Genomic DNA, 21,312 nt, shown 5'->3' with positions numbered 1-21,312 from the left:
ATTCAGCAGTCAGCATTTTTCAGCAGTTAAAAACCAGACATAATCGAAAGCAATTAAACCCAAAGTGAGCGGTTCCAGCGCTGTTGCAGAGGGGTTGATGGGGTGGGGTGTGAACGAAGAGCCTGATACTCATGACTCTACTCAGTTGCAGTTTTATTATTTCACACCACCTTCCCTAGAAAACATAACCCTCAGCAATGTTTATCCTGTTATGATTATTACTCATATGGACATACCAACCTACAGGAAAACTTTTAAAGTAATAGCAACCTACCTAACTCTGCAAAGCAAGTAGTGGAAGATTTTCTCCAAACAAATAAGAAATCAAACCAATACATTAGGAGGAGTTAAGGGTTTTTAGAATGATACAGCAGCACCTCCACATTCTGCTTTTTCAGTGGAAGATCTTACGCTATCTAAGGCTGAGAGGGGCACATTTTTTTATTCCATCAACATGCTACAAAGAAGATGATGTTGCTTTGCTCCCCCCCTCCAACATGGAACTCCGAGGTGTGGTTTGTTAATGAGCACCCCGTTGAGATAACCTATTTATTTAAGCCACAGCAACCCCCTCAAACCTCTTTGCACTTCTCTTTGCTCTAGTCATTCCTCCTTAAGATCACAGGAAGATTGCTGCAGCTGGTATATGACAACAGAAACACCTTCTCAAGATTTACCTTCCTATCTCTCTTAGGCTATATATAAATAACTCAGGCAACTTCTAAAACCTTCTATAGAACCTCTTATTAACCTCCCTGGCAGGTTAATTATTAACCTTTGTATTAAAAACAAGCAAATACACATTTGAGATGTCAAGTTCGTTGAAGTTTATTGGCTGAAAACCAATGCTAAATGACAAACAAAAGCCATTAACTACAATTATTTATTGAAAATCACTGTATCATAATTCATGATGCAGACTGCAATTTACAGAGGGTAAGAAGCCATCAGAAATGCACCATCGAGCAGTCAGTGGCTGGAAGAAGATCCCTTCCAATACTCCCCACTTGTTAGTGCAACTAGGATGGCCATAAGGCTGCATGGAGAGGCTAACACAGTGTAAAGGCTTGACAGGTAATCTAACAGCAGTTTTCAGTAGGATATTGAGCTCAAGTGTTAAATACGCTCAGCTACTCCAATGTAAACAAGCAGTCTATTTCAGTGCTACCCAAAACTGCCAGAAGTTGCTTAAAGGTAAAAAACCTTTAAGGAATTAACTTGATAAAACTATTTACTGTTTTCATTGTGTAGGACAGAAACACTTGTAACAAAATCCACAAAGACTGGAAGATATTCAATCTTTGCTGCACTCAAAATGCTTATTTAGTGAAAGTGATAAGGTATTCTGGGTAAGCTTGAATGTCATTAAATATGATAAACATGGATGGCTGGTTCACATTATCAGTTGAACTATCAAACAGATCTGTGGGGTTACTAGCGTTTTTTGCTGCTGGAGTAATTGATCCTCTTGTCCCTTGAGAATATTCTCCAACAAGGACTCGAGCCAAGTACATGTACTTCTTCCCCTGCGCATCTGGTCTAGAGTAGGTGTCGCTGGCAGAATAGTTGGCATTAACAGCAAAATATGTTCCATTTCCAAAGTTTGCAGCTGTAGTCAGAAAAACAAATGTTCATGAGCATTTCAGTAGCAGCAATCACTTATCTGCCATCTTCAGAGCCTGTGGATCTCCTGACAATTTTGTTTTTTATTTGCAATAGGGAGATTTAACTAAATAATTTTGCATACAAAGCAGGACTATACAACTATACAGATGGCATGGCAAGTCAGTCCTAGCCCTATTCAGGAAAACGAGTTGCTTTGAAATTCACATTACCGTGCATTCCAGCATAGCTCCGGTTAAATCCATAGTTGTTAATTAAGGTTAACGACTCCTTACTTGTCCCATGAAACAGAAGCCTCTCATTATTTCTGTTGCCATTTTTGTTATCCATTTCACGCTTTTTTATTTGGTAGGCCTTCCAAAAAAATGGGTTCTGTACCCTTTCAATCTGCAAAGTTTGAAAGTAAGACAGAAAGAAAGTAGGCAGGTTGCTGTCATGAAAAAACATTAGTGTATCAACAAGTCAACTAACTTCCAAGATTCTCCTCCTCCCTCCAATGCGCGTATACCAGATTATGAAATAAGTTAGTCAAATCACCCCCAACTTTGGCATGATGGACTGCAGAACCCATCCCAAACTGTGACAGAAACTCTCCATCGGAAACAATCTAGGACCATTTCGCAGGTTTCTGGGGCATAGATGACATGTGTACCTGCAAAGCACAGGTGGTTTAAGCAAGCAAGGGCTGTGCTCTACTATAGCAAAAATTATTTAAAGAAAGAACACTCTTCCCTGGTGCTGAAGAAGCGACTACTTAAGAGTTGTTCCAAATACCTCAAACTACAACATTAAACTGATGCTGATTAAAGTTAGTGACAGCCATAAAGACTTGTCCAACTTCAGAAATCCCAGTGGAATTTATTTTTCCATTGTTATTAGTATACCTCATCCCTTTGCTATTGAAGTATTTATGCTCAGAAATTATGACATGCTTTTACCTTTTCAATTTTTAATGACTGACAGGTCTTCAGAAACCTTTCCTGCACATCTCTATATTCTCTTGTGTCTGGTTTTAGTGCCACTATTTTGAGTCGCTGGTTTTGCATATCGTCCCACATTGCAGGGAGCACTGTTGACTCTTGATCTGCAGAAGAAACATAAATCAGTCCTATTTACCCAAACCCTCTGCTTAAAATGAAATATGCCCTGCTGCAAACCCTTCTAAAAGCCCATACATCTAGCTTATCACTAGCAGTGCCTACTGGTCTTTGTCAGCCAAGAGTATTCCATGGGTCTTTTACTAGAGGATTAGGGCATTATAGTTTCTAGTTTGCCACTGCACTGACAATCAACGTGCCTGAATCAGTAGTTTAAAGAGAAACCTGTTCTTCACAGCTGAAGAGGGATCCTTTGCAACACCTTTTACCGGTAGCATTCCCTGCAAATCACATTTTCAAGGACATGGGGCAAATGCAGATTTACTGAGCAGCTAATTCTCATCAACTGGGACACTAGGAGCAAAGCAGCTCAACAAGGAAGGTTTTAAATTAAGAAGTTCAAGAACATACTCTCCATCTGAAAAGCAGAAGTCTTCCCTTTCTTCCCTTCTCTCATTTCATGTGAGGCCTGGTATCTAGCCATATTGTCAAACAGTAACACTCACTGATGCAAATGCTACAGACATCCAGCAATGATACAGACATCCACTTTCAAGTGTTAAGTGGACAAAACGGTTTTTCCCATTAAGATATAAAATGTGCCCCTGTAAAATTGAGTCACACCAGGACAAAGAAAAATAATACACTGGGAAAATCCCTGTATGGGCGAGTAAGAAAAAAGGTAGTTCCTTATATTGTAGAGGACCAGAAGTAAATGGAAGAAGGTACATCTCAAGAACAGAAATGAGCCGAGATCTAGAATGCCAGCTGCTACAAACATCTAATTATTGTTAGTAAGCCTGTTAAGAACCTCAGAACACATTATCTATATTTTTTTAAAAAATTTAAATAACCGCAGGATTCTTTTAATTTCCCAATTCAGTTCCTTTCTACATTTTCCAGAAAAAGATCTACACAATGGTCCTAACAATATTTTTGCATATATTTACCATTTCTCACTTTTACTAGCCTGGATGCAACTTAGTTTTAACATAAGAACATTGGTCAAGATGCTTTTACTTACCTTCAGATTTATCAACACGTACAACAGGTGTACGTTTTCCTTCATCATCCATAGCATATCTATCACCTATATTCACTGTGTATTTTTTCTCATCAATGATGGCTGATACTTCTTTCTGCTTTTCCATGAAAGCATTTTCCAAGTGCATATTTGTGAGGCTGTCAAAGGGCACATAGGAATCATTTTTAAAGTATTTCCACTGAATTAAGTTTTGAAAAAGTTCTGCCCTGATCTGCTCCTGTTTAACAGCTTTTACTCTGTGGATCATTTCTTGAACAGCTGAATAAGCAATCCAGACATCTTTTTCAATGCCTGAAATTCGAATAGAGTTACTACCCAAATGAAGAGCAATTTTTAATTTCTTTTGTAGGTCATGCAGCTCCTTACTCTCCGCTTCACCAAAATGAGAGATAGACTCATCCGTGATTTCATGTTGAAACTGTTCCTTTAAAATTGTACTTTTCAACCAGTTTTCAGCTTCTTCCACTTTCTTTTTGTTTTCACCACAAATCTGCACAACAGCCAGGTTGATTTTATTTTCCAAAACTGCTTTTGGTTTTTCCTTTCGGGAACATTTGTCAGAGCTCCACAATGCTACATTGAAATACACAAATATAACCATTATCAGCTGGTGCTACACAGATCAATCTATAAGCTGTATTTAAGTGACCTCTACTTACATGATATTTTGGAAAGCAATGATTTGGCTGTTGTTTTAGCAGACTTTTCTTTTTTCTGCATGCTTGTATGAAACACACTTAGCAGATGTGGCTGAAAGATGACAACTTTAATAGTCTTCACAGATGAAGCAGATTTACGTTTTGCAAAGTCAGTTACTGCCTCTATCATGTCATCAGCTACTACAGCTGGATCACGGCCTGCCTCACCTAAAACAAGTTATAAACATTTTGCCTTTAAAAAAAAGCATCAATAACTGCTACAAATGGTTAAAACATCTTTAAAGGAACAGTTATGACCATACCCACAATCACTTGGATCATAAACAGGTCAGAAATAACTTCAGGCTAGCAATTAGGAAAGGTTTCTATTTCTCAGGAAAATGAGGTTCAAGACCACCTTCCCAGCAAGGGGAAAAATTGAAGTTTATTTTTGTTGACATGGTGACCAATTAGGTTATGATGTAGACGATATGGCTTGGTTACTTTATAGACCACAGGCTTGACACTCAATGGCCCGGTAGCCAACCCTTTGCTCAAAAAACAAGTCTAGTTTTATTCATGCAAGAGGTTCCTGCATACTTGGGGCCCAGTTCTGGATTCTTTACTCTACTGAACTAACTGAAAATAATAAGAGAAGAAAAAGGGATAATCTGGCCTTTTTGACAGGTTCACATTCCATCCATATCAACCCTACTTGTACGGCTGCTAGCCAGAGTTGCATCATCTACTGATTTCAGCAATGGAGTAGTAGCTCCCTGGATATTCTCCAATGAGCAGCCCACACATATCAGGTTGTTGTGACAAATATTTATGGTTCTCCAGGGACCAAGGTCTCCAAGGCATACCTCTGAATCTCTGTTAGCAAGGAAGTGTTGGCTCTAGAGCACTCATATTCTTCACATACTAGCTGACTACCGGGAGTGAAGCTTTCTAGGTCTTCATAAGGTTTTAGTAATATTTTTAAAGCCTGCAGTTTCTTAATATATTTTCACAAAAAGAATAGCCCCTCCAGATAAATCAAACTCATTGCTTCAACCCTGAGATCAGCAAAATCACATGCTCTGAATCATTTCAAAAGGGAGACACAGACCTGTTCCAATTGCTGGGAAGGTGACAGAGGTGTACTGCTGTAATTCACACTCCTGAAGCACTTTGGAGACGAGCATCTTGATATCTTCTTGGGCAACAAAATGAATTATGTTTTTGCATGGCAGGCGTCCTGCTTGGGTGATGATATAGCTCTTTTTATGTTGTGAGGCTGAAATGTAAGTAGAAAGTAATCAATCAACAATTATTCACAATATAGATGTGTACTGATTAGGAGATAAGAAATGATGACAAATATGCACCAGGATAAGCTTCAAGTCTCCTTCCACAAATTGTGCAACCCCCTCTATCCTTACTTCCAAGTCACAAGGATTCATTTTATGTTTGCAAAGTATTTGCCTCATTTGGCAAATAAAGTCTGTGTGTGCCTTTGTCAGGTTTGCTCTGCAGACTTGGAGAACTTCGTGCAGGCTAGTACTACACTCTGGCTTCACACAAGTGTGCCACCTAGCCTCCACAGCAGAGGTTTACCTCTAAGAGGGTAATTCAGGCTAGACAGCCTGAGAATCTCTCCTCCACATCATTCTTTTCCTTTGATTGGTCTTCCAAGCTGATGTCCGCAACAGCATCCTTCCCGCTTCCCTTATTTTGTGGGGTTTTAAACCCCACACTTGTCCATCCTCACTCCCTATTCATTATATTTGCTGTTCACTAGCTGAATTTGGTCTACAACTAAATGCCTCTTCTGAGGCAGGAACCCAACCTCACTAGTTTTCCCTCTTGGTCACACAGAGGATGTGGTAGTGGGTTGCTAGTTAAGCCAAAAGCATACATTTTCTCACTTGGGAATGACAAAGGAGTTGCATGTAGCCAGTTGCTTCCAGTGAGGTATGGCTTCTCTATTAACATTTCTGCCAACATCATCCCTTGCTTGTGGCTGTTTGACGTAGACTTGATTTGTTTTTATCATGGAAAGCTTTATTGGAATAAGAGGATGCAATAATGAATAGATTTAGTTCTTTACATATGCTTAGAAGCCCCCTCTTCTTGAGGATTTTTCTTTTCCTTCCCTCATTAGATGTTTTACAAATATCACATTAACTAGCTGATGTAACACAGTGCAAGAAAATGTACAGTAGACACTGAGAAAGTATTCCAACAGATTCCCTGCCACGCACGAACACCTTCAGAAAGGAGATCAGAAATGTTGTGCCATACCTAGCTGAGCACATTCATCTTCAACTGCTTTTCCAGCACCATTCAGAATTGCTCTAGAGACACCTTAAATGAGAAGAGGCATATGAATCCACTGTTATTACTACTAATGCCGTTAAAGTCCCATCTGAGGCAGAACTGCACACCACTAATACCTAAAATATCTCAATCCTGGTAACAGTAAAGGTTATAATTGAAAACCACTCTTGCTCACATTTTAGGCTTATGCTTTTCAATTCAAAGTTATGTCTAGAAGTACTTAAGTTTCACTGAGGTCAAAGCCTCATTAAGGTTTGTCTTCTCCTTTAGTCCAAGATGCTCTATAAAAAGATTCTATTAAAAAATTAAAGTTATTAATTTCCCTTTCTGCAAGAGTCTTAAACATGCCATCGTGTAACACAGAGTAACAAAGAGTTTCAGACACTTCCTGATTGAACCTTTGTACCCTAAGAAGCAATATAGAAACCACGCTGTGAAACAAGAGAGTTTGAAACATTGAAAAAAAAAAACCAAAACCTCCTACTTCCCTTATCCAGCCCTTCCAACCACATATACTGTTTTCACACATAAAAACAACTAAAATACCTGTTTTCAGGCTGAAGGTTTCATTTGTTATGTTTACAATGACATCTCCCTCTTCCTTGGTAATATCACCTTCTGCCACCCGGAATATGATGGAGCCAATTGTCATTTCATGTACACCCTGTGCCGGGGTTGAAGAGGTACCAGAGGAAGCTGCAGGAAAGCAACACAGACCCTGAGCAGACGGGAGCAATGAGGTAAGAGACAAGGGGCTTGTTCATGGTTGCAATGCCTACAGAGACCACAGTTTGCCTCCAGACTCAGCCAGGGAAGAGCACTGCCTGCCATGTTACCTGAAAATCATTCCTTCTCACAGGAGTCTCTGATCAACCTCAACCTATTCCTATCATTGCTATTCATGCCAAGATGGGAAAAACACTTGTTCTGCTGCACACCTGATATACAGACACTACTTTGCAACATTTTACTATACGAGCCTTTGAAACTCCAAGGTAAGAGAGCAGCAAACTTTCCAAGTCTCTCTCTCTTGCTCCTCTGTCTCTGTTTTCAGGCAGGTTCTCTACTCTGACAAGAATGTTTTACCTACACGTTATTTGTAAAGACTGGATTAAGTTTTCAACATAACTCGTTTTCTATACTCTGCAGTTCCATTAGGCTGCATAACACTAAAGCTCCTTCAGTTTGGTTTTGCGATTTATCTGAACGTGTAAAAGATTTAAGAGTATTCCAGAGAGGCCACTTTGAGACATACAACCACAAACTCACCTGCCTTCCCAGGAAGACACTGACTTGTTCGCAATCTAATCAAGTACTGCAGCAATAAAAGAAAAAGCCTTCCTTGTGCCCTCAGCACATGACAGCTTCTGTTGTCCTGATTTGTAGGGGCACTAGCCAGATAATGAATCACAGGCACATTTTTTTTTCTTAGCATCTCCAACACTGTTTCAGACATTACAGACACTCAACCTGAAAATACTATATGCTGCCTTTAACAGCAGCCACTTCAACAGTTACTTGGACTTTAGGAATGACACGCTTACCAAACAAATACCTGAACATCCATAATTAATGCATTCCCTAGAATATATAACAGAATTTAAAAAAAAATAAATCCATTAGGCACACAACCTCTGTGAAACAAGCTTACCAGAGCCTTGGCTAGCTTTATTTGGAGAAGTGTTCTGTACTTTATTTCCACATCTGTTCTCAAGTTCATCTGAAAATGCCTAAAGAAGGAAATTACAGTCAAGCCCTGTAGGAGTCTTCAGATTACACAATAGAAATAAAGGTTTGAAAAGTAAAGTTAAAAAACATTTAGAAAAAGCTTAACGCAAATTACTTCATACCATCTGCCCTAACACTGGTGGCAAGTCTCGACACACTGTTGCTCTCAGAGAGCAAAGTTATTCAGTGTGAGCAACAAGACAGAATTGATAAAAAACCTAAGCCAAAACCCTAGTTACCATTCAGAGGGATACACTCATGGACAGCATCCTTACGCCGAGGGGCTACTTTACACTCTAACTCAAGTCTTGCATCTAGTGCCACCCTTCTTTATAAGCAATAGCTCAGGCTTTAGCACAGTAGCTTTCAAGTTTGGCCTTTCAAAATATACTAGCTACTGCACAAAATAACAGAAGACAACAGACGCAGAAACACTTATTTGGATGTTAATTCACAGTGTGACTGCTCCGAGAGATTCAAGTGCAAAATGAGTAACTTGAGCATGGATATAGAAAATTTGTGCTAACGTCATACTGAACAAAGAGGGATGTGGGATACTGATATATTTCTACTGGAGAAGTTTACCAGCAGAGCAATCCAGCGTAATTATTCTTCCTAAAAATAGACACTAGCACGCCATTGAAAGCACTCCTTTTTCCAAGAGTGAAGGCATCTATGCATGAGTTACAGCAAGTTTATATGCAGGCGAGTCCTATGTACTGAAGAATTAGGTGTGTTCACGAGTGAAAGAGTAATTACACTTTTGTCTGAATTATTACCAGGGAACAGAAGAGGATAGGAAGGGAGCAGGGCTGTATGGGACAGGCAGGTGACCATGAGAGGTAGAACCAAAAACAGAACTTTCAGTACAGACAAGAGAGACTGTCAGCAAACTTCTTCAGCATAAGAACATGCACCCTGTGGATTCTTTGGAGACCATCAGATAGCCAAGTTATCATGACAGAGACCCAAATAAAACAGCATATAATAGACAGAAAAACACAGTAACTCACCTGAATATTAGCTGTGTCTTTTGGATGCAACAGAAAGTGAACTTCCTCAAGAGAATTTACTCCATTTTTACTGCTGAATTCAAACACTTTGTCAAACAGTAATTGAGCAACAATAGGCCTCGGGAATCCTAAATTCCCTGTACCAATTGCTGGGAAAGTAATTGACTTTAAAGACAGTTCCTCAGCAATCTGCAGGCATTTTGTGATGATGTCACCCAAGACCTGTAAAGCATGATTATTTTTTCAATTACGGAAAATAATTTTTTTCAGTTTGTGCAATGTAGCACTTTCCTTTTTAGCTATATCTTGGTATTAAAATACAATAATTGCATACATCACAAGGAGTCTATCAGTCAATGAGAGATTAGCCACACAGCTAAAACAGAACAGCCCAAACTCTCTCATCCCCTATGAAACTGTCCCTCATTTCAAAGTAGAGGTTGCATTAAACCCTCTATAAAGCCCAATTGAATTACAGTTCAGGCAAATGAAACCCCTTATACCTTTGCAGATGCATGTTTCTGGGACCACGCAGGTACAACAGCATGAAGCACAACACTGCAACCTAGATTGTAACCTTTTGTTTTCAACACAGATCCTTCCTCAGGTGCTCTTCCTAGGCCGCCTTCTTTTAAGTCCATCTGAAGCATTGGCCCAGCCTTGCTTAGCAAAGCTTTAGAGAGAGGCCCTTTATCAAGCTGGAGATCTTTGGCAATACTGATGACAACAATGTCTGTCTGAAAAACACACAAGCAAAAACTCTAGCTTTTAAGTATCAAGTCTTTTAAGTACCAAATGTAAATTTTGCACTGATTAAGCAAATATAGCCAGTGTGCTGATTTACAAAGTCAATGTTTGGGTCAGCAATCTGAGAGCGAACGAAGTTTCAGAATAACCCAGAAAAGTTATGCTCAGTTCTAGTACCATGAGCCTGCCCATAGCAACACAAAAGCTGAGTTAACATTTAAATTAACTTTCTCCTGTTGGCTTGAAATCAAAATTCTGCATTCCCAGTCTACTCATTCTATCTCCCTTTGAAAAACATTTATGAAGTTTGCTCTCTAAGAGAAGCTCACAGACCAAAGGAAATCTACGTTCACTGAGGGAAGCAAGATCTTCCATACACGACTGGTCTAGAGAAAAAGGAGAAGCCAAAACCAAACAAGACTGGAGGAAATCTATGGAGAAAGAAGTGAGAAAGGCAGTAACTTCCAAGGAAGAAAAATACAAAGGGCTATGAACATTGTGTCAAGCACTATATTCAGTTCCTCAGGAAGGACCCCTCTACACATTTCAATGTGTATTCTGCCCTGGCCAACTAGAGGAGCTGCAATCACAAGCCATGGGAGGCATCCACTCCTGAAAGGATTTGCTGGCCACTATGGAAAGGGTTCTGAAAAAGAGTTGCTTCCAGTATCAGTGATCCCAGTAAAGCCAGCTAACAGCAATTCAATACTGGAGGCAACTGGAAGTTGACCAGTGAGGTTGGTTCTCCACAGGAAATGCAATAGCAACTGCATGTCATGTGCCAATCTTCAATGCCATAATGGATAAGAGTTCCCCTGACAAATATCCTACAGATGCAGGGAGAACCAGACTGGTTGTGGGCCCAGGGCTCAGGTGTGCATGTCTGTGCTGCATCCAGCCCACAGTGGATCTGGAAGCAGCCCAGCCACTCTTACTCAGCAGGGTACTTGTGTTAACTGACACTGAGCACCCTCTTCTGCGCTAGTACCAGATACTGGTAATTAGGTTTTCAGGGAAGGTCAATGCTGCATGCAGGTGGTTCCTACTGAGCAAGGCAGGGTAAGGTGGGTTTGGAGCCCAGAACTGTTCCTGCTGATCCCAGTTGCTTCTGCTAAACTGTAACGCACTGTGTACCACAAGGATCTGTGTGCCTCTGTGTCAGTAGATGAAAAAATGCAATGCTGCACAGCCATCTGTATCTAACACGTAAGACAGTCACCTAATAGCAGTTCTCATTATCAGCAGTGACAGCCAGTTTCGGTAATGTATCAAACATGTTACATTGCTAATTACAGATGATGGTTGGTTGGAGTTTGTTGTTTTTTTTCTTTTAAAAAACAACAAACCCAAAAAACCCCCACTTGATATTGTAAAAGCAGATGATTTAAAACACTTACTGTAGCATCTTCAATGCTTCCTTTTTCCAGCATGATGTCAAGGCCTTCCTCAGTCGTTACCAGGAAGTTTTTGCTATTTTGAGAACTTCTACTTTTCCTAGGTTGATGAACTGTACTGGTCTGGTCCAGTGACCTGCTGGAAGGCAAATAATCTGAAAACACTTCCACCAGTGCCTTGCCAAAAGCCTGAATGTTATTCTGTGCAATATCCACAAGATGAACCTCCTTCAAGCTGCTGTCCCCCATGGATTCTTCTAAGGTCTCCTTGATGGAGGATACAATCGAATATGTACACAGTTCCAGCGGGAAGCCAAAAATCCCTCCACTTATGGCAGGCAGAGCTATGGAACGATGATTAAATGTTTCAGCTAGTTGCAGACTTTTCTTCACTGTCTTTCTTAACAAGTACACACACTTTTCTGCTTCATCCTTCCTCCACCTGGGCCCAACAGCGTGAATGACGTTCTTGCAGGGAAGTTCCCCAGCGCCCGTGATAACTGCGCACCCAGGCTGCAAACTCCCGTTCTTCCTCACCAGCTCGTCGCACTCCTTTTGCAGCTCTGGACCAGCCGCTTTTAACAGTGTCTCAGCAAGGCCACCAATGTGTTTTAACTCTTCATTAGATGCATTTACCACAACATCAACAGGGTAATGACACAAGTTACCTTTATAAACCGCTATTACAACTCCACCTATGGTCACCTGCTTATAGGGCTTGCCTGTATCACTATGTTCTTGCTGTTCTGACTGCTCTTCCAGCCTGACTAGACACTTAAAGTCATGTTTCACACTGGTGACAAAAAAGTGTTCTCGCTCTTTCAAATACGACTTGGCGCCTGGCTCACTAATTACCACACGCTTATAATGCAAGCCAGACAGAATTTGTTCAACTAAGGTGACTCCCTTCAGCACTTCTTTTCTCGGCCCACTCAGGGATATAACTCTACCTTTCTCCTGTGTGCTGAAGTCAACTTTCACACCTTTATTCTGTAAGTCACCCCAAATATTGGTCTTCTCTTTCTCAAAAAACATTATGACGGCCATGGGCTTTCCTCCAATGACCTTTTGTACCTGCGTGTTTTCATCTATAAAGTTAGAAAGTTCCTTACAGGCTTTTGCTACTGCGTGAGAACAACCAGCAATGATGACCTGACTTTCTGCCTGAGTGACTGTTACAGCTTCATTATAGCAGTTTCGCTTGGTGAGCATACTCCATTCCTTCTTCTGGAGGACTGACTCATCCTCCAAAGTAATGCTTTTGTAGTCCAGTTCCTTCTTTATTTCTTCTTCTGCTTCTAGGAGATCTCCAGGACTACTCCCTTTCAAGATGATAGCTTCTGTGCCAAGCTCATAAAAGACATTGATTTTTTTTGACATAAACAGGCTCTGTGACAGGGTTTCATTATCAACATGCTCTAAAAACTGGAAAATATAAGGGTGGATATTAACAGTTTTCTTTACCATTTTGCGTATAGCATCCAATATTTCCCCTTTCACTTTATAAACTTCCTCAGGCATTCCACATAGGTTAATTATCTTCTGCAAATGATCATAAGTTATCTGCAGGGCTGGGAACTCTGCACGAATACTTTCTTCAAGACTAGTACTCTGTAAAATTGCATATTCCCCTGGACCCATTACCACCATTTCTTCAATTCTTAGCTTTTCTCTTTCAAATTCTCTGGTGACCTTTTCTATCAGAAACTTCAGTTCTTGTTCAACATTCTTCACAACTTCTTTTTCACCTACTAGAACAAGTAAATCCTTGGAAATATATGGGATTATTAGAACTTGATCATGGGTAAAACTGTTTCTAATGGCTTCCCACACCTCTGTGCTTATTTTATATTTAACTACTTTGTACTTTGATATGCTTTCTGAAAATACTGTGGAAACATTTTCAGTCCATGTCTTGATCAATCGAGATAATAATCTCTTCTGCTTAGACAAAGCAGCTGAAGGATGCAAAGTAACTTTTGGGTCTGCACAGTGGGGTTCAGGCCATGCTAGCTCACAATTACACTTTGCCATTTCACAACTTATTGCCTCAATTAGCCTATTATTGCTCTGCAAGTAATGCCAGACATGTGGATTCAGAGGCACTGTAATTGGATCTGGCTTCTTTATTTGTGGCCCTTCCTTTCCATATAGAGCTGCTCCCAGTGAGGTGTAGTAAGGATAGACAGATATTGGTGTTTTATTGAGTGAATGTTGCTTTGCCAAGATATTGGTTACATCTAAAACAAACAACAAAAACACAAACAATTAATGCTAGCACTTAAAAAAAAAAAAAACAGATGATCTTCCATTCTTTCTCAACTTTGTTTTCTACATAATGATGCTTGTTACAGAATAGTTTTACAAGAATTTTCCCCCTTTCCCAGACAGACATAACTCCAAATTATTGAAGAGTTACTGGCTTTAAATGCCAAAGAATAAGTTAGAGAGAGACAGGTAAGAACCAACACCGTCCACCTCCAGGAGGAGCTATGCACAGCACTGTCTCTGTGCCCACTTCTGTTATATGCTGTACTTGAACTGTCTGACTCTGAAGTTGTCTGGGCTGTTACTCAGGAGTATCAAATCACAGCTCTTCCACTTCCCTCAAAACCAGCATCTACATTCTTCAACTCTCCCCTTCACTGCAATGCCCCCAGCTTCCACAGACGCTCATGTTCCTGTCATTGGCTAGACAAGCCACAGCACCTGCTCTCTGGCCAAAAAGCCACCCAAGAAATTGTCCTCAGACAAGCCAGACAGCACACATAGCCATGGGGCAGCTGGTGGCGGAGGCCAGGGTGCGGAGAAGTCTCCGGCACTACATGGGGCTGTGCTTTCTCTATCAAACTCTGTAAGGATCAAGGCCTTGGTGAAATAAACTGGGCATTAAAAAAAGAAAATATTCTATGCCTCATGCCCAGCTGGTCCAAAACTTAAGCATGCACTCCAGTTAGCAGAGACCTGCTGACAAAGCACCAGATCTGCTGTTTTACAAGGGCAAAATACCCATTTCTCTAGCAAAATCCACATTTTTATTTTTAAGTGAAAGTATCTCAGGGAAATAAATAACTATATTTTTGCATTACCTTTATGGTCATTGAATGTAATGATAGCTGCATCTTCATCAGGCAGCTGCTGAACATCAACTACTTGTGCACCTCCATTCTTCTTGTTTTCAAAGTAGACAGTTATATAGTCACTGGGTGTGTTAGGTGGTATGTTTTCAGCCCTAATGCTTCTTGTTAGCTCGAGGCACCGTGCAGTAATATTCTGTTGCTTTGCTCTGTGGTTTTGATTAAAATTTTTAGCAAATTCCACTGCAGCTAGAAAGAGAAAGGAGAAGGGAAAACAACCAAAGAAAACCAAAATCAAACTAGTAGTTCGCTTTTCTGCTACGATGTTAGCAGACTATTGCTGTGTGCGTTGGCCAAAGCACTGGATTACAAAGCATCTGTCAACTCCGAGGTGCCCACAAAGCTATTTCTTTCCACCTACTCAGTATCTGTCACTTTGTATTCACCACATGGTTGACCACAATTGTTGACTACAACTACCGAGGCCAGAATACATCACTGGTTTTCCTACTGAGTAGCACTGGGTCTCATTAACCCCCAAAGAAAATAAAATCAGGTTTATTTTTGGGCTATGGCTTTATACACAACTAATCAGACATAAGTTAACAGTTCAAATTTGAATTCTTTCAGTTTTATGGTCAACACATTCTATTTTTGTCTATTTTTCCCCCTATGATCATCACAGTAAAAGATAGTCAAGTCACTTTTACATCTGTCAAGCGAACATATAATTAAGTTTTTAAAAGATCTACTTATTTCCTAAAGGTTACACCAAAAATTTGGGACTGGCCCACAGTATGAGAGGCAGATGATTTCTGACTTCTAAAGCAGAAAACCCTACACCTTCTCAGAGACTGAAAACTTCTTTGGTTTAGTTATACCACAGACTAATCCCATCACAACTTTAAGATTTCTAAGCAACTTCATTCTTACGTATTACCAGCAATACAGCTATTCCCACGAAGTTGACTCAAAGTGGCATATAACTGGTTTTCACCACATTCTACCTTATAAAGGTATTTACAATTTTTCCATGCAGAAGACAAGTCTCTCTTCTTTCCTGTCCCACTTCCTCACCCGGAATCAGGCACACGTAAAGTCACCTTGTCCCTAAAAGGACTCAAGTGCAGCAGCACTCAGAATCCCGGAACCAGTTCACCACTGTCAGTTTAATTCAGTCCTCCTTGCAATGCAATGCTGTTATCTCTACAGCATCAGCTATGGCTTACACTGTTTCTGAATCTGGTCTTATCGTACCACTGACTATTGACCATATCCTGGGATGGAATTTGTTGTTAATATCAACCATAAATCTTGTCAGGAACCACGATGTACCCCCCAACCTCTCACTGGTGAGAAGTAGGAGCAGACACTCCCCTCTCAGCTAGAAGATGCCTTTGTCATCAATCACTAATAAGGCAGAAAAGAAAGTGTATGGTATCAAACACACTGAAAAACCACAGTGGGCACACAGTAGCTTATCAACTAGTTGGTACTGCAGCATCAGGCAAAGCATAGGGTGTTAATTCCACACTTCACGTAACTCCCAGACTCCAGCAATGGCCACAGCAGCTATCTAGAGAACAGCTGGAAGAAGATGCTCCTTCCCTAATCCTCTGCCAACATCCAACTATTTTTAGTAGATTTCACAAGCCTAATGCAGTCTATTTAATAACCTTAAAAAGCTCTGTTCCACAGACTTGTTCAATTTTCCCTCAAATCCATACAAACTTACTACACATGTAACACCTTTTGGCAAAGAGAGCCTTTAACATCAACCTGTTCCAAGACCAAATACATCCATATGTTGCTTGTATAAAGTTATAGTTTGTTTTTAGTCCTACCTGTTCTGTTTACTATCCAAATCAGACCTAGCCCTCTTCTGACTTATGCTGGTCTCTACACCTTACAGAAAAAAAGGTATGACATCAACTTTGGTAGAATAAATCCTCATTTAAAAATGATGCAATATCAGATTAAACCTTAAACCTATGGCAGAAAACACTAATTTCCTGCTTAGACTCCCTCACACACACACACAAACAAATAGCTAATAAAAAAGATCTGCAACTCCAACTCCTTACCAGTATTTCCAGTAAAAGTAACTACAGCAGAACGTATTTCAGGTATCATTTCCAGACTGAAGTCACCATTATCCTCCGACAAGCCACTGATGTTCTCTACCAGCATAATTAACATACATTCTTTTACTGTCTCCTGCACATTTTCAAGCACAACTACGGTGGAAGGCGAGGATCCTTGAGAGTCCTCCACTTGGCACAGCTCCTGGAGAGTCTCCTCTTGCCATGGCTTCACAAACAGATCAATTTTCTTCACCGAGTGATGATTCCTTTGCAAAACTTCTTGGGCATCTAGTTCCACAGGAAACAAAAATGTGATCTTCCCTTCCCCTCCCACCACAGCAGAGCAAAATGCTAAATTACACTCTACTTTAAAAATCTGGCCAGCTATATTTTCTTGTAACACAGAAGTAACAGAAATAAGGCAGAACTACATCAAAAGTTAGGGTCAGGATAAAAGCTACTCTATGATGTAGATGTTCCCAGTCTCCTCAAAGGGGAAAAACAAAAGAAAAAAGAAAAAGGTTACTTTCTGAGGTAAGTGCTATCTCCTTTCTACTGCCCTCAGTGCAAGAAACTGTTCTTCTAATAAATAGCAAATAAAGTGAAGGGTTTCCATCCTGCTTCTCTCATGTATTTAACAATATTTAACTACTAAATATTTAACATAGTCAAATATAGTTAACTATATTTAACTATTCCTCATAAACAGTTTCCTCTTTTTGCATACATCCTTCACAGATTAACAAGCAGCCAACAGCACTTAAGTGTAGAGAAAAGCATAGGAAAACTACAGATAAATTGAGGCTGCTTCAAAATAATTTTCTCCACAGAAGTGAGCATTCACCTCTCTATCTTACAAATACATAAATATTTACTACCTCTTTTCCTATCGATGTCCAAAACCCTGGCAATTAAAATGTATACGAAAGAAAATACAACAAAATAATATTCACCCGTGATCTGCTGTTAATACAGCAGATGTTTTGTCTGGTCTGCTGAACTAGAATTAAGGTTTACTTATTCTGCCGTGCTCCTGACATTTCTCCTGCATTATTCTATGTAATGGCTTGATCAAGCATTTGGGACAGGTCTAGAGAACCACCTTTTTTCCCCTCTGTATGAACACTCAGAAACCCACATCCACATTGGACAGACAGGCACATTTGCTCCTTTTACGTCCCGTCACTCTTTGGGAATAATACACCATTTTTGCTGAAGCAATACCCACAAAGAGATCCAGCACGAGCCAACACCTACTTTTAAATGGGAGCTTTAGGAATGTAACACCCATGAGATACCATCATACCTTTCTCATCCTGAAAGGTGATGATCATTTGCTGATTCTTCTTGAGGTAGGACTCGATTGCCCCCCCACCAGACTTCTTTTTATTTTCAAAGTACATTTCCACAATCTCATCTTCTATTTCCTCCCCTGAGGCAGTGGTTACTACTATGACAGATTTCCTAGAGGCTGCATTTTCTGCTTCCAATTTCTCACATGATTCTGAAATGAAAGATCACACCCTAATGCCTTAGGCAAAAGGTAAGAAAAAAAACCCCAAGCTTATTATCTTCCAAGATTTCACACTACATTTTGTTCAGACCACAGATAAGATCAGGGAAAAGAACAGGCAAATAAACAGTAATTCAGGTGTTTGTTTTCCCCCCACAACCACTTTTAAATCGCAAATAAGCTGAGCCTATCACTAGTGTGAGCTGCCTATCAACAGGTGAGGAGAAAAGGCTTCCATTCATCACCAGGCAAGGACAGCAGAAGCAATGGCTATGAAAGCTTCTTCACAAATCCACGATGAGGGGAAGCATCACTCTTCTGTCTATGCACTCTCTCCATTTACAGCTCCAGCCATTGCTGTGGGTCGCCATGGGTCTGGCGGGCTGCTGCCCCAGGAGCTCAGGTGTACCTAGGGTATACGGCTACTGATATTCTACCACAGGTTGCCCCAGCAGGGCTGGTGGCAGCTGGGAAAGTCTGGGTAGGGACAGGTTACCCAGAACAGAGGTCAGCATCCACTGCACACTCTCCCTAAGGAGCTGACCTGTCCGAGGCAGCCACTGAAGTGAGGAGTTTCCTAGAGGGACTAAAAAAAAATTATTTTTTTAGTCAAAGGGAAAAAAAATGATTTATTTTTAGCCTGAGATAATGATTTCTACACTACATTAGACAAATACCACAAGACACACAGGTGACCAAGGCACTATTGCAGCACAAAGGTCAACGAAGAGCAGTGAAGCAAGAATATACCGGTCTCTGCTTGGTAAGCAGCTCACTTACCTGCCTTTTCCTGCTGAGCGTGCACAGAAGCCTCTTTATTCTGGCAGGTGGGAAGAGACACCTGGGATTCGTTAACTAGAGATAAATGACAATGCTTTCTCAGTTACTGCGTTCTTCAAGAACAAAAAGGTGTCACACTCTTGTAGACTCAGAACATAACACAGCTTGAATTTAGTTTCATTTGACACTGCCAGAATCACAGATTTCCATATATTCATTTTTTTCAAACCATATCTTGAATGTGGTTACAGAAACACCCCTTTAAAGCTCAAAAAAGCCTTGGGCATGATGTCAAAAAACAAACCCACGGAGCACGACTATGTGCTAACCACTGCGAGCAGGTCCTCCCGCGCATTACAGCGCTACCCTCACACAAAAACTGTGCTGTTGAACACGACACCTGTTGAGGACACCCCTCTTCTGGAGGGAACCGCCCTTAGAAGCCAGGCACCTCTGTAAAAGCATCTCTCACTACCTATTCTATCTCTGTGCAACTTTTCTACCTGCTAGTTTGAAACAATAAGGAATACAGCTAAATTAGAAATCAAAAGATAACGGCAATATCCATCAGACTGCTTTTCTAGTCGACGCCCTCGATCTTCACCTGTGCGCTGCCCTCATTTGTGCTAATAACGTAGTCTGCATGTAGAGATAAGCTCGCTACGTACGATCAGCAAGCTCCGGCTGCAGGGAGAACACACGCGAAGTCAGCTGGAACTGCTACAAAACTGCATACGAAGTTGGCTCGTTCAGTTTCTATGCGTGCTCCGCCGTTTAAAGGCTGTGCTTCAGCAATTAATTGTGTGGTTTAAAAAAAAAATGAAGGGGGGGTGGTTGGAAAAGAAAGAGCTCAGCTCGACGCCGGCCTGGCCAAGCCCTCGACGAGCAGAGGGCTCGCTTTCTGTGCCCGGTTCCTGTCAGCCCCCCGCGGCCCCGCCACTCCTCCCATCCGGCCGCCCCGGGCCGGCGCCGAGCCGCGGGACGAGCCCGGAGCCCCGGCCCCGCAGGGCTGAGGCGAGAGGTCAAGCCCCGCACCGCGCCTCACGCACAGCCTACCTGGCGCCGCGGCCCCGCCGGCGCCTCCCGCCTCCTGCAATGGGAACGAGAGGAGAGGGGTTACCCAGGGCGCCGCTCGCCCGCCCCTCCCGCCCGCCGCCCCCGCCTCACCTGCGCGGGGCCGCCGTCCGCCGGCGGCGCGGTGACGAGCAGCGACAGCCGCCCTCTGGGCCCCCAGTCCAGCTCATGGACCCGCCGGTCCAGCACCCGCTGCCTCACTGCCAACACGACAAGCACCGGTGGGGGGGGGGGCGGCGGCGGCAGCCGCCACCACACCCCACACACCCCCACCCCCAAAACGCAGGTAGCGGCCATCAGCGCCCCCTCCCCCGCCCCGGGCGCTCACCCTCGGGGTGGGCGAAGCAGACGAGGAGCTGCCCGGCCGCGGTCCCGGCCCGCAGCTCGCACTCGCCGCCGCCCGAGCGCTTCTGGCTCTGGAAGTAGCAGAGCAGCTTCTTCCTCAGGGCGGGCGGCGGCTCGGCGGCGCCCCAGTCGCCGCGCACCAGCAGCGGGAAGGCGCCCGGCCGCTGCCCCGCCATGGCCGCCTCTGTGTCTGCCCCTCCTCACGACGACGACAGCGGCGGAGACGCCGCTTTCGCTTTCATTTCTCCAGTGAGTGAAGAGGCGGCGGCGGGTTCCGCCCCGGCCGGGGGCGGGATGGCGGCTGCCGCGGGGCCGGACCGCCCGGGGCCCTCCTCCGCTCGCCTGCCTCGGGGCGGGCGGGACGCGGCCCGGCTGAGAGAGGTCGCTGCGCTCCGGGGAGCGTTGCCGTGGTGTTGCACTTTCATAGAGGCGTGCAAGAGGCCGGTTTTACGTACACGGCTGTTTTCAGTGGCTCTTCTAACGGTTAGGCGCTGGATGATACAGACCTCGCTCTCCCTGTGGTACACCTTCAAGTCGTGACGTGAAGTAAAACCACCCATTTCCAACATTCTCCGTCAGAAAGACTTCTACAACTGTGCAAGATCACAGCGAAAGAGTATTATCCTCAGACCAACCCATCAGCTAGCTGAGACATCTCCAACTGAGTGCTCGGGACTTCCCTCTGCAAAGGTTACAGTTTTCAGCTATTTCTTGCTGCATGTTTCACTGATGCATCCAAATATGAGACAATAAAATAGCAGATAAATTAATATTCCCCCCAACTTCACTAAAAGTTCACTGAGAAAATGCATGACAACCAAATGCCATTAAA

At 42.3% G+C, this 21,312-nt stretch overlaps 1 protein-coding gene across 2 annotated transcripts; it reads right to left on the bottom strand.

Annotated features, from left to right (window-relative positions):
• Positions 1–803: 803 nt before the first annotated feature.
• LOC104053622 (protein mono-ADP-ribosyltransferase PARP14) lies at positions 804–20,797 on the bottom strand. Of its 2 annotated transcripts, XM_064451155.1 has the most exons (20): positions 20,464–20,797; positions 20,229–20,335; positions 20,118–20,151; positions 19,062–19,136; positions 18,826–18,867; positions 18,075–18,272; positions 16,769–17,056; positions 14,697–14,933; positions 11,611–13,847; positions 9,970–10,203; positions 9,467–9,688; positions 8,377–8,455; positions 7,272–7,421; positions 6,690–6,752; positions 5,515–5,682; positions 4,425–4,631; positions 3,745–4,338; positions 2,562–2,707; positions 1,836–2,010; positions 804–1,609 (listed from the first exon to the last, which is right to left on the bottom strand). In XM_064451155.1, exons 1-20 carry the CDS (start codon positions 20,654–20,656, stop codon positions 1,320–1,322), a joined length of 5,739 nt encoding a protein of 1,912 aa, XP_064307225.1. In that variant the 5' UTR covers positions 20,657–20,797; the 3' UTR covers positions 804–1,319. The 2 variants fall into 2 exon arrangements, with proteins under 2 accessions (XP_064307225.1, XP_064307226.1); XM_064451156.1 differs by lacking the exon at positions 18,826–18,867 and having other exon boundaries at positions 20,464–20,796.
• Between the last annotated feature and the right edge of the window lie 515 nt (positions 20,798–21,312).

This window comes from Phalacrocorax carbo, chromosome 5 (genome assembly GCF_963921805.1).
Source record: "Phalacrocorax carbo chromosome 5, bPhaCar2.1, whole genome shotgun sequence".
Classification (NCBI taxonomy): Eukaryota; Metazoa; Chordata; class Aves; order Suliformes; family Phalacrocoracidae; genus Phalacrocorax; species Phalacrocorax carbo.
This window is presented reverse-complemented; position numbering and strand designations above follow the sequence as displayed.